Here is an 11,999-nt window from a genome sequence, read left to right on the forward strand (position 1 = left end):
TAAACATCTTTTCCTGTAGCCACTTAGTAATAAGTGTATAAAGCCAGATTAAGTGTTAAAAGCAGACCCTTTTCTCTCATTGTTTTAGTTGTGTCTGATTCTTTGTGATCACATTAGAGGATTTCTTGGCAGACATACTGTTGTGGTTTGCCATTTCCTTCTCCAGTTCATGTTACAGATGAGGTAACTGAGGCTGACAGGGTTAAGTGACTTGCCCAGGGTAACACAGCTAGTAAGTGTCTAAGATTGCATTTGAACTCAGGAAGAGGAGTCTTTCTGTGTCTAGGCCTGCTGATCTACTGTGTCCTCTAGCTGCTCCTACATCTAATGACTCTCTCCATTATGCGATGTCGACTCTTCTTCCTTCATTTTGAAAACGATTATGTTTTGGAACCTGATTTGACAACAGTTTCCTCATCTAGAAAATGAGGGGGTGGGACCAGATGGTCTTCTAAAGTACTTTCCAGCTCTAAATCTACAATCTCATGGATATCCTTTGCCAAAGCAACAAGGACCTGTGAGGTCTAGTTTCATTGTGTCCACAGCAGATGCCAAGGAGATGGGAGAAGAAAGGATTCCTGACTTTCTTTTGTTTTGCGGGTCACTGAGGGTTATGTGACTTGCCCAGGGTCATACAGCTAGTTAAGTGTCAGGTGTTTAAGATCACATTTGAACTCAGTTCCTCCTGAATCCAAGGCCAGGGATTTATCCACTGTGCCACCTAGCTGCCCCCAGGATCCCTAACATTCAATCCAATTCAAGCCTAGCATTCCCAGTACTGAACAATTTGGTGCCTCCCTGCCTTTCTTGCCTTATTCCTTATTACTTCTCTGCATGCATCCTATGCTATAGCCAAACTAGTCTCTCCTCAGTCTTCTAAATGTTCCCTGTAATCTCTTACCTTCATGCCTTTGCTCAGACTGTCTCATGTCCGTAAAGTTCTCCTTCTTGTTATCATACTAGTTTGCAAAGTGTCTTTCTCTTAACAATCTATGAGGGAAAGGAGTACAGGCATCATTATTCCCATTTTATAGATACGTAAACCTCTAAGGAGGTGGCTCCGTGGATAAAGCAATAGACTTGGAGTGAGGAGGACATGAGTTCAAATCTCACCTCAGATACTTATTACCTCTGTGACCCTGGGCATATCACTTAACTCCAACTGCCTCCAAAAAAAAAAGAGTGCAGGTAAGTGATAAAGAGTGTCTAAAATAGGATGGTAACAATGAGAACAATGAGAATGTTGAGAAAAGGATAGTGGGAAGGAGATTGTGGAGATAAATTTACCTTTTCTTTATTTTCCTGCTTCTTTCTTTAGCATTTCCCAATAATCCCTGGAGTAGTTGATGGACAGTTCCTGCCCAAACACCCTGAAGAGTTGCTGGCTATGGGAGAGTTCCACCAAGTCCCTTCCATCATTGGTGTCAACAACCATGAGTATGGTTGGCTTATTCCTGCGGTAAGATTCTAGGATTTTCTACTTTGTGCCATCTTCTTTATGACCTGCAAAGTTTATGCTTTTCCAAGGAATCACAGACTTTCAGAGCTGCACAGGTCCTTGGAGGCCATGAGGTCTAGCCCAGAGTTGAAGGAGAATCCCTTCTATAACTCACTGGACAAATGGATATCCAGCCTCTGCTGAAAGACTTCCAAGGACCCTGAGGCAGCGCATTCCACTTTGAGACAGCTCCAGCTGCTGGGCATGGTGTCATTCCAGCAGGTCCAAATGGACTTCTTTTTACACTTCCACCTGTTGTTCCTTGTTCTGCCTTAGAGCAAATGGCCCAAGTTGAATGCCTGCTCCAAGTGATACTCAAACAACTATTAAAGTCAAGGATCATATCTCCCCTGCCATTTGACCAGCTATCAAGTTCTTTGAACTCATCCTTATATGGAAAGAACATGAGTCCCTTCTCCAGCTTCTCTAATTTCTGCCTCAAATGCAGTGCCCAAAACTGAACAGAAGATTCCAGATACACAGTGATCCCTTCCACATCTTAGTGGTGAGGGGTACAGCACCCCCATGATCCAGAACATCCATGTAAAATGTTTTGGTCTTCCCTTCATGTCAGAGAAGAAGACTGAATTATTGTGGAACTAAGAGACAGAATATGTTGATATACAATACTATATAGATATTTTATGCATTTCTGGGTTTTTAAACTTTTTTTCTGTTGTCTGCTGGCCTTTGCATGTCATCTGTGGCTTATGCAAAAATCACCTCCCAAATTCCCATTTAATTTCTTATCCCAACCCACAATATATCAATACCACAATGGGGAAAGTTGTGATGTGGAAGGGATAACTGTAGTCTCCCCAGAGGTAGAGTACAAAGGGACTATCACCTCCTTATTCTTTAAAACTGTGCCTTCTTAACACAGCTCACCATAATGTTGCTTTTTTGGTTGCCATATTACCCTGGTCACTCCTTGTGAGCTTGTGGTTCACCAAAATCCCCAAATCTTTTTCAAATAAATTGCTGTGTAACCATGCCTCCCTCATCTTGAACTTGTAAAGTCAATTGTAAAAAATTCCAAGTGTAAGACTTTGTACCCATCAAATTTGATCTTTGTGGCTGTGGTCTAATATTCTGGCCTGTCAAGTTCTTTTTTTGGGGGGGATCTTGATTCCATGATCCAATTTGTTAGGTAACCCCCCCCATCTTACTTTGTGTCATCTGAAAATTTGCCTTTTTAAAAATCACTATTATCCTGAGCAGGCTTCCCTGGAAGAATCAGAAGAAACTTCAACCTTTTATTATTTTCTCTATGGATGATTCATTTCATGTACAAATCTGCTTGAAAGTATAGGAAGAGACACCAAAGCCAGTTCTAGTTCACCTTTGGTTAAAATATCCTCCACGGGTCTCTTTATTTATTTATTTTTAAATTTTTGTGGGAAGCAGAATTAAGTGACTTGCCCTGGATCACACAGCTTGTAAGTATCTGAGGCTAGATTTGAATTCAAGTCTTTCTGACCCTGGGTACTGTGCTGTATTCACTATGGTGCCACCTAGCAGCACCTAGTCTCTTTATTTTAAATGAACAGTGATTAATTAATACTAGCCAATATTGACACAGCACTTTTATACAAAATGTACCTTCACAGCACCTGCTGTAACATAGGTGCCAGTAAGATCTTTATACACATACACACACACACACACATATATATATACATATATATAAAGATCTTAATAATCATAATAATCATAATAATTTGCATTTCTATTTTTGTGAGTATGCATCATGGATCCCTTTGACTGTCCAGGGAAACTTACAAACCCCTTCCTGAATAATGTTTTTACATATATAAAATAAAATAAATAGGATATAAAGCCAATTATATTGAAATCCAGTTATCTACGTGCTCAAAAAATTATATTTCTATATATATTAAAAAAAATTGGGGGGGGCAATGAGGGTTAAATGATTTGCCCAGGGTCACACAGCTAGTAAGTGTCAAGTGTCAAGTGTCTCAGGCTGGCTTTGAACTCAGGTCCTCCTGAATCCAGGGTCTGTGCTTTATCTACTGCAACACCTAGCTGCCCCACCAGTAAGATCTTTATCCCTATTTTATAACATAGAGAACTCCCAGAAAGGAAGTGATTTAACTAAAATCAACACAGCTGGGACTAAAACCTGGGCCCCCTGATGTCAGAGCAGTTTTCTTTCTTATGAACTTCATTTCATCATATTTCAAGGCCACAGGGTTTATACTAATTTGAAATATGACCTGATATTTACTACCATTTGTAAGCTGCCTCCTTAAGAGCATATGTATGTAAAATCACTCTGTTTACACTATTCAGAAAAATAGAATTCGACTGGCATCATTTCTAGCTTTATGGGTTCTGTAGTAAGCAGTGCTCATTGTCCAAGGCCACTGGTCATTAAGAACAAACTATAACTCCTGTTTCTTGTGTAATTGTCATTACCCGCCATTTTGCTGGCCATTTTGCAAAATATCTTGAGAGTTTTTCAGTGTGTATTAATTAGGAATTATCCAGTAATGACTAAACAAATCCATGGCACTGACTCCCCTTTAAAGGGTAAAATGACTTCCTTGGATTAGATTTGTTTAAAAAATACATAAATTTCTTAAGTTGTAAAAACTGTTCACAGTGCACCATTTTTCTCTGCACAGGAAATGGGCATTGCTGGATTTAAGGAAACCATGAATAAAGGAAGTATCCAATCATTACTGCAGAATCCACTGTGGGTAAGATACCAGTTAATCAAACTTTTTTTTATATATAAGCACCTACTAGGTAGCAGGCACGGGGCTGGGCACAGGGACAACACTAAATAGTCCCTGCCCTCAAGGAACTTACATTCTATGAGGTAGAAGACTTGCACATACAGAGACATATGGCAAACATACACAAAGCAAATCTTGGGGGAGGGGTAAGACATTAGCAACTGGAGGAGGGGGGAACCAAGAAAGGTGTTCTATAGAAGATGCTGTTTGATCTGACTCTTGCCAATGCAAAGGCATGGAGATGAGAGATAGAATGTGGAGTACGAGGAGTCAGAAGGATGGCATAACTGGACCACAGAGTGTGAGGAGGGTAATAATGTATAATAAGATTGGTTGGGGCCAGTGTGTTAAAGGCTATAAATACCAAACAGAAGAGTTTATATTTAATCCTAAACGTAATGGGGATCAACGAGAATTTATCTAGCTGTGGCAGGGGAATAAAATGGTCAGTTCTGCACTTGGAAAATCATTTTGGTAAATGAGTAGAGAATAGATTGGAGTGGGGAGAGATGTGAGGCACAGGGAGCAATTAGGAAGCTATTGAAAATATTCTATAAGAAGAAGAAAAAAAGAAAATAGTCTAGAAGTGATCCTTCCTAGAAGATCTTTTGAATTTCTTCTTTCCCCCCTCCGCGTCCCCGAGGGCCCCCCGCCCACAGAATGAGGGTTAAGTGACTTGCCCAGGGTCACACAGCTAGTAAGTGTCAAGTGTCTGAGGCCAGATTTGAACTCAGGTCCTCCTTACTTCAGAGTCAGTGCTCTATCCACTGTGCCACCTAGCTGCCCCTCTAGCTTTTTTCTTTCATAGTCCCAGAGTTGGAAGGGACCTTAGAGACCCCATCTAATTCTATTCTTTCCTTGAGCCTCACATCCCTTCTACACCACCCCCCACAAGGAGTTGTCTATTATCTTCCTGACAAATTTAACTCCTGGTGGGGAGGTGTGACCCAGGACCTATGATTGGCAGGCAAACTTATGTGGACTTATTCCTTGTTATTTAGTCGATGACTCATGTCTAACTCTTTGGGACCCCTTTTGATTGGGTTTTCTTGGCAAAGACACTGGAGTGGTTTGCTATCTCCTTTCCCAGCTGATTTTATGGATGAGAAACTGAGGCAGACAAGGTTAAGGGACTTGCCCAGTGTCACATAGCTAATTCATGTCAGAGTTCTGATTTGAACACAGGCCCTACTGACTCTAAGTCCAGAGTTTTATTCACTGGGCCACCTAGCTCTCTTGCTTAATCCTTACAATCAACCAACAAGTATCCCCAAAAAACCCACTGCCAGGTAAGCTCATTTTTCTGTTGCTCCATCTCCCCCTGGGCCTCTTGTAGGGTATTCCTTCTGAACTTCAGCATTTGATGATGGAAGAGTATTTAAAAGATATTGAGGACCCTAGAGAACTTCGAGCTCAATACCAGGAAATGATGGGGGATTTGATCTTTGTTATTCCTGCCCTCAAAGTAGCCAAGTATCAACACAGTGAGTATGGAATTGACCCTTTTCAGAATCTATGTAAGAATGTCTTGTCTGTGGGTTGGTGTGTGTATGTTGCCCACTCTCAGAAGCCGACTCTTCCTTCTGGCTTTGCTATCATAGCCTCAAGATTGGTTAAACTCCCCTCATTCACCATCCTTCTTCTTCCTTCCTACCCTTACCTAACTACAGCCAGGGTGAACTCAGTTCAGTACCCCAGTGGATAAGGCACTGGCCTTGGATTCAGGAGGACCTGAGTTCAAATCCGGCCTCAGACCCTTGATACTTACTAGCTGTGTGACCCTGGGCAAGTCACTTAACACTTAGGCAATTAATAGCAGTCAGATAGGCAGGCAGTCAAAAGTCCACAGATTAGGCCCAGTTAGCTAAAATATTTTTACATTTGAATGGCGACCACAAAGAAACTTACAGCCCAGATATAATTTTTCATAAAATTTACAGATTAGGATAAGTTAATTTTTTTTTTAGTGAGGCAATTGGGGTTAAATGACTTTCCCAGGGTCACACAGCTAGTAAGTGTTAAGTATCTGAGGCCGGATTTGAACTCAGGTATTCCTGACTCCAGGACCAGTGCTCTATCCACTACACCACCTAGCAGCCCCAGGATAAGTTAATTTTTTAATTTATTCATCATATAGTTGAAAAACACCCTTAGATAAGTAAAGGGATTTCCCCAAGGTCTCATAGTCGGTCAGCAGCAGGGTCAGGATTGCAATTCAGGTCCTATTACACCAGACCCCAGCCTCACTCTGGGACACTATTTGTTAAGGCCCCCCCCCCCTTAGGAGCTTGCCAGTCAATGGTCAACTACCATCACTCCTCTCCCACCCCAAAGGAGGGAATCTGGTCGGGGACCAATGGCATGTGGCCCTGTCCTGTGTTCAACGTGTCAGTAACTGTGGGCATTTCTCATGCTCGCCTAGGTCCCAGCTCTCCAGTCTACTTTTATGAATTTCAGCACCGTCCAAGCATACTTAAGGATGTCAAACCAGATTTTGTGAAAGCAGACCATGCTGATGAGCTGCCTTTTGTCTTTGGAGCTCCTTGTAAGCAGTGGAGACTGGATGGGGAGGGAAGTAGTGGCTTGGGTGGGGGATCAGGGGTGGCACAATCCCTGGGGCAGCAACCTGCCATCTCCATCATCTACCTACTCTCTCTGATGTCAAAACAGATAATTGTGCTTTACCTATCCACAAGGCACCTTCCCATACATCATCTCATTTAATAATGATAACAATAAGTGCTAGAAGTAGCTAGCATTCATATACTGCTTGAAGGTTCACAAAGAGCTTCATATGTGTCACTCTCTTGTGACAGCCTCACAAAATCCCTGTGAAATAGGTACTGTTCTCATGCCCAGTTTACAGATGAAGAAACTGAGGCTGAGGAAGGCATGAGCTCAGATCCTGACTCAGACCCTTGACTAGCTCTGCAAGAGTCACAGAATTAGTCAAATGTCTGAGCCAGGAGCTGAACTCATGTCTTCCCAGCTCCATGTTCTGACCTCAATCCACTTAGCTGCCCTTTGAGTTTCCCAAATACCCTGCGAGAGTGGGAGTGTGGGCAAGGGAGAGATGGTTGTCATCACTGTTATGTACAAGAGAAAACTGAAGCTCAGAGAGATTATCTAACAACACAGAGTTAGCAGGTCTAACCCCAAATCCAGTCTTCTTTCTGCCCCACCACCTTCCCTTAGGAAGCACTGAATAGAACCCCAGCTCCCTGAGAAGAGTTGTTTGGTTTTTATTTTTTATTCTTTCTATTTGCATCTCCAACACTTAGCCCAGTGCCAGGGATAGAGGAGGCAACTCATAGTTACCTGGTTGACTGAGTGATGAAGGTATCAGCATGGAAGTCCCCTAAATCATCTGCTTGTTCAGGTGAATTCAATCAGGAGAATTGGACCAGCTGTTCAGTTTAATGCAGTTTCCATGATTAAGTACAGCCTACATGCAGAGCCCTCTGTTCAACTCTGGGGAACACAAAGATAAATAAGACACATTGTCTGACTTCCTGGGGTTTACTCCCCAGAAGGGAAGATGAGGCAGGAATGCAGAAAATACATTTCCATATGTCAATGGACCTGTGACCTCAACACTGCCCTCATCTTCTCCTCTGGTATAGACCCTGAGCTGTCAGACCTTCTCATCCTGTGTGATTCTTGTCCTTGTGCCTCCATAAATCCTCCACTGAGGATCTGCCCAATGTTATAGAAGCCTCCCCTTCCCTTCCCCCTTCTCTTCCCTCTTCCCTTCTCCCATTCCTCTTCCCTTCCCTTCCCTTCCCTTCCCTTCCCTTCCCTTCCCTTCCCTTCCCTTCCCTTCCCTTCCCTTCCCTTCCCTTCCCTTCCCTTCCCTTCCCTTCCCTTCCCTTCCCTTCCCTTCCCTTCCCTTCCCTTCCCTTCCCTTCCCTTCCCTTCCCTTCCCTTCCCTTCCCTTCTTTTCCCTTCTCTTCTCTTCCTTTCCCTTCCCTTGCTTTCCCATCTGCATTTTGACCTTATCTTTTCGTTTTCTCTTCCTAGTCTTATGGGAGGAAACAGAAGATGAAAAGCTCCTGAGCCATAGGATAATGAGTTACTGGGCAAACTTTGCCCGCCATGGGTGAGAATGTTGTCCCTTGGTTTCCAGACAGTTTCCCTGTAGGACTGTGCTTGTTCCTAGTGACATAAAGGTTCCCCAGTGACAAAGAAGTTACTTAATTGAAATTGCTTCAGTAAAATAGAGCTAAAGGCAAGGTCTGCTGAGCAATCTTACCTTTTCCTCAAGTTCTTCAAGTCTGGGAGAGGCATTGCCCTGGTTGACACCCTCCACATGGGCATCTTGAAAGGAACACAAGAAAGATTAGCAAATTTCTTGACCTCCTCCATTCCCCTGGAGTCTCAGGGACCTCTTTTCCCCCTTGAGAAACATCAAAACAGGATGTAGTGGCAAGAGGCTTGGATTTGAAATCCAATGTTCAGTCACTTCAATCATGTCCTACTCTTTGTGACCCCATTTGGGGTTTTCTTGGCAGAGACACTGGAATGGTTTGCCATTTGTCTGCTCATTTGTCAGATGAGGAAACTGAGGCAAACAGGGTTAAGTGACTTGCCCAGGGTTACACAGCTAGTAAGGATCTGAGAGTGGATTTGAACTCAAATCTTCCTGACGCCAGGCCTGGTGCTCTAGCCACTGCACCACCTAGCTGCTCTAGTGATATGGAGTCCAGTGAGATGAGTTCAAATTCTGCCTTGGCTATTCAGTCCCTATGTGAATCCTTTCACTCTTGGGACCTACCTCAGATGCATTAGAAAGATGCAACATGAAATATGAAAATCAAATTGCTTTGGGATGGGTGAATAAGTCCTCTCTGTGGCTGTCACCACTGTCAGCTGACCCCTACTTTAGGGCCTCTTCCTTGGCTCTCAGGCTGACCTGATGGTGGCTTGCTAGACTTGCCAATAGAATGAATGGTGCCTTTCTTTTCTAAACATTTGGTTTTTCCCCCCAGAGACCCAAATGGGGCAGACCTTTTGCACTGGCCTGTCTATGACCAGAAGGAAGAATACATGCAGCTGAATTTGCAGTTGTCTGTGGGAAAGAGACTGAAGTGGGATAAGTTGGAGTTCTGGACCAAGACTGTGCCTCAGAAGATGAAGGAATCAGGGCCTGAAAAAGCCCGGGTGGAGTTGTGATCCCTAAGCATAACGATTTTAGCAATTGTTGCAGTCCAATAACCCCCAGTCATTTCCTTTGAGTAGTTCCCCAGTCCCAGCTAAAGTTTACTGGAGTTTAGAGTCAAATATTCTGACTCTCGGTCACTACTACTGTTGGAGATGAATTTAACTGTTATTCAGAAGGGAAAAACTCATTTACAACATGCTTACTGTATGCCAGGCGCTGTGCTAAGAAAACGCTTTTATAAATTTTACCTCATTTGAAGGGAACCTTCCAATTTTGAGACCATGGGAATCCAATGAGACCAGCCAGTCTACCCTGTCTCTAGAGAAAAAAATCCCTAGTTCTTTTCACAGCATTATAGTGGAGGTGGTTTCATTTTCACCCTTTGTATCTCTAGGGCACTTGGTTGGTAGGTAAAAGTTAATGATTATTAACTGACTGAATGATTGATTTAGAGCTGGAAGAGATGTTGGAAATCATTGAACAAGGATAAACATTGAGGCCCAGAGAAGGGAAAGGACTGATCCAAGGTAATGCAGACACTAGTCAGGTCCTCTGACTTCAAATCTGAGACTCCTGTTAATACACTGAGTTGCTTCCAGGGACCAGTGAAAATAGCAGACATCTCTCTCCTGAATTATCATTAGTGAGTGTTTTCCAGACAACATTTTTGTGAGGAGATAATGTGGTGCACTAAGGATCCCCAAAACAATACTTCAAGATAATAAAGCAAATCACATGATGCCTTACGTGCAGAGGAGCAGCATAGAGAGACAATATCTCTGAGCCCAAATTCAATGTGTTTTTCCTAGAGGATTTCTTTTATATAGAAAAAATAGCAAAATCAAAGGAAATGCTTCCTCTACTATGACTGCTCATGCTAACAAGCTATTTCACAATAACTATACATTTTACTAACAGGATACAGGCAGGGATGTTCTTGGAAATATTTAACAATCAGCTCTCTGAAAACCTCACAAGACACACTTTTATGTTATATTATTCACATTTTCTCCATCACTTCATTAAATATACAAATCTACAAACCAATGACCCAAGCTCTAATTTCTAATGGATGCCAATTTCTAAGGTATAAATGCTCATGCTGAAAGTTTAACAACCAGCTCTGGTACAAATTGGCTCCAGCACATCCCTGGATACAGGGAGAATAAAACATTCTTTGTTAAGAAATATTGGGCTGTTAAAACCTCTTTTGCCAATAAGAGGCTTCTGATTAAGAAAACAAGACATAATTGATGTGGTGTTCAGAGGATTAAGGCAGTATATAGGTGATATAGATAATAAGTGCAGCTGAGTGGCCAGGTCACCTCATATCTGGAACTTGAAAATAGCCTGTGGTTTAATTTCCCTTGCCTCAGTTTTCTTCCTACTCCAACCCATCCTCCAGTCATATCTGACAATGTCAGGCCTTAGTTGATAATTACTCCCTTTTGTGTACTCTTTGATCCGGTCATAGCGACCTCTTTGGTGTTCCTGAAACAAGACACAGCATCTCTGGACTCTGGGCATTTTCTCTGGCTATTCCCCATTATTGGAATGCCTTCCTCCCTCATTTGTACCACTGGGCTCCCTTCAAGTCTCAGCTAAAATCTCCCCTTTTGTAGGAAGCCTTTGCAGGATGCCCCTTAATGCTGGTGCCTTCTTGCTATTGATCATCCCCAATTTGCTTTGTAGATATGTTGTATTTACATAGGTGTTTGCAGGTTATCTCCCTTCATTAGACTGTGAGCTCCAGGAAGACAGTTTTTTAACCTCTTTTTGTATTCCCAGTGCTTGAGTGCCTGATGGATGGTGTGTCCCTCATAAATACTTAAATCGTCACCCACTAGCTAAATGTCCCTTTGCCTGTTGGAATGTCTTTTTTCACTGTGAACTCAGTTTAAATGATAAAAATGACACCACTGACCTTCCAGAGTTATTGTGAGTACCAGAGAGTATCAAAGCTAGACAAGAATTTAAAGATTGTCTGATCTAGGGTCAGCGAGGTGGTGCAGTGGACAGAAAATTGGCCATGGAATCAGGAGGATCTGAGTTCAAACCCAGCCTTAGACACTTACTAGCTGTGTCTGGCAGGTCACTTATCTTGATTGCCCTGTGCGTGCGTGTGTGTGTGTGTGTGTGTGTGTGTGTGTGTGTGTGTGTGTGTGTGTGTGTGTGTGTAATATCATCTTGGTTTTAAGCAAGTACAAGGGCACTGTATTTTTCTGGGAAAAGAGAATCAGAATGTTTTCTATGAAGAATTCTCTGTTTTGTATCCTGTTTGAACGAATCTTTATTAATTGTAGTTCATAAAAAAAGCTAGCATTTATATAGTACCTACTATGTGCCAGGCATCCTCCTATGTGCTTTACAATGATCTCATTGGATCATTACACTAACCCTGGGAGGGGAGGGCTATTATTATTTCCCTTTTAGAGATGAAGCAACTGAGGTATACAGAGGTTAATTGCAATTGCCCAGAGTCATGGAGCTAGCTGGCCATGTTGCTCAAATGCCAGATGTATGTTTGCCTAAAAGACCTTTTTACAGAGAAGTTACGTAAGGCAGGTACTCACGTGAT

At 42.5% G+C, this 11,999-nt stretch overlaps 1 protein-coding gene across 2 annotated transcripts in view; it reads left to right on the forward strand.

Moving 5' to 3' along the window:
* Positions 1-11,345, forward strand: part of LOC122740002 (cocaine esterase-like) — a 30,278-nt gene extending 18,933 nt beyond the window's left edge. The window contains exons 8-13 of one of the 2 annotated variants that reach the window (XM_043981759.1): positions 1,319-1,459; positions 4,147-4,221; positions 5,597-5,744; positions 6,683-6,805; positions 8,281-8,359; positions 9,249-11,345. In XM_043981759.1, the coding sequence (XP_043837694.1) occupies positions 1,319-1,459; positions 4,147-4,221; positions 5,597-5,744; positions 6,683-6,805; positions 8,281-8,359; positions 9,249-9,432 (750 nt within the window). In that variant the 3' untranslated portion in view covers positions 9,433-11,345. The remainder of the gene's footprint in view (positions 1-1,318; positions 1,460-4,146; positions 4,222-5,596; positions 5,745-6,682; positions 6,806-8,280; positions 8,360-9,248) is intronic. The other variant, XM_043981760.1, reaches the window with a different exon arrangement.
* The last annotated feature ends 654 nt before the right edge of the window (positions 11,346-11,999 follow it).

Source organism: Dromiciops gliroides, chromosome 2, assembly GCF_019393635.1.
Source record: "Dromiciops gliroides isolate mDroGli1 chromosome 2, mDroGli1.pri, whole genome shotgun sequence".
Lineage (NCBI taxonomy): Eukaryota > Metazoa > Chordata > Mammalia > Microbiotheria > Microbiotheriidae > Dromiciops > Dromiciops gliroides.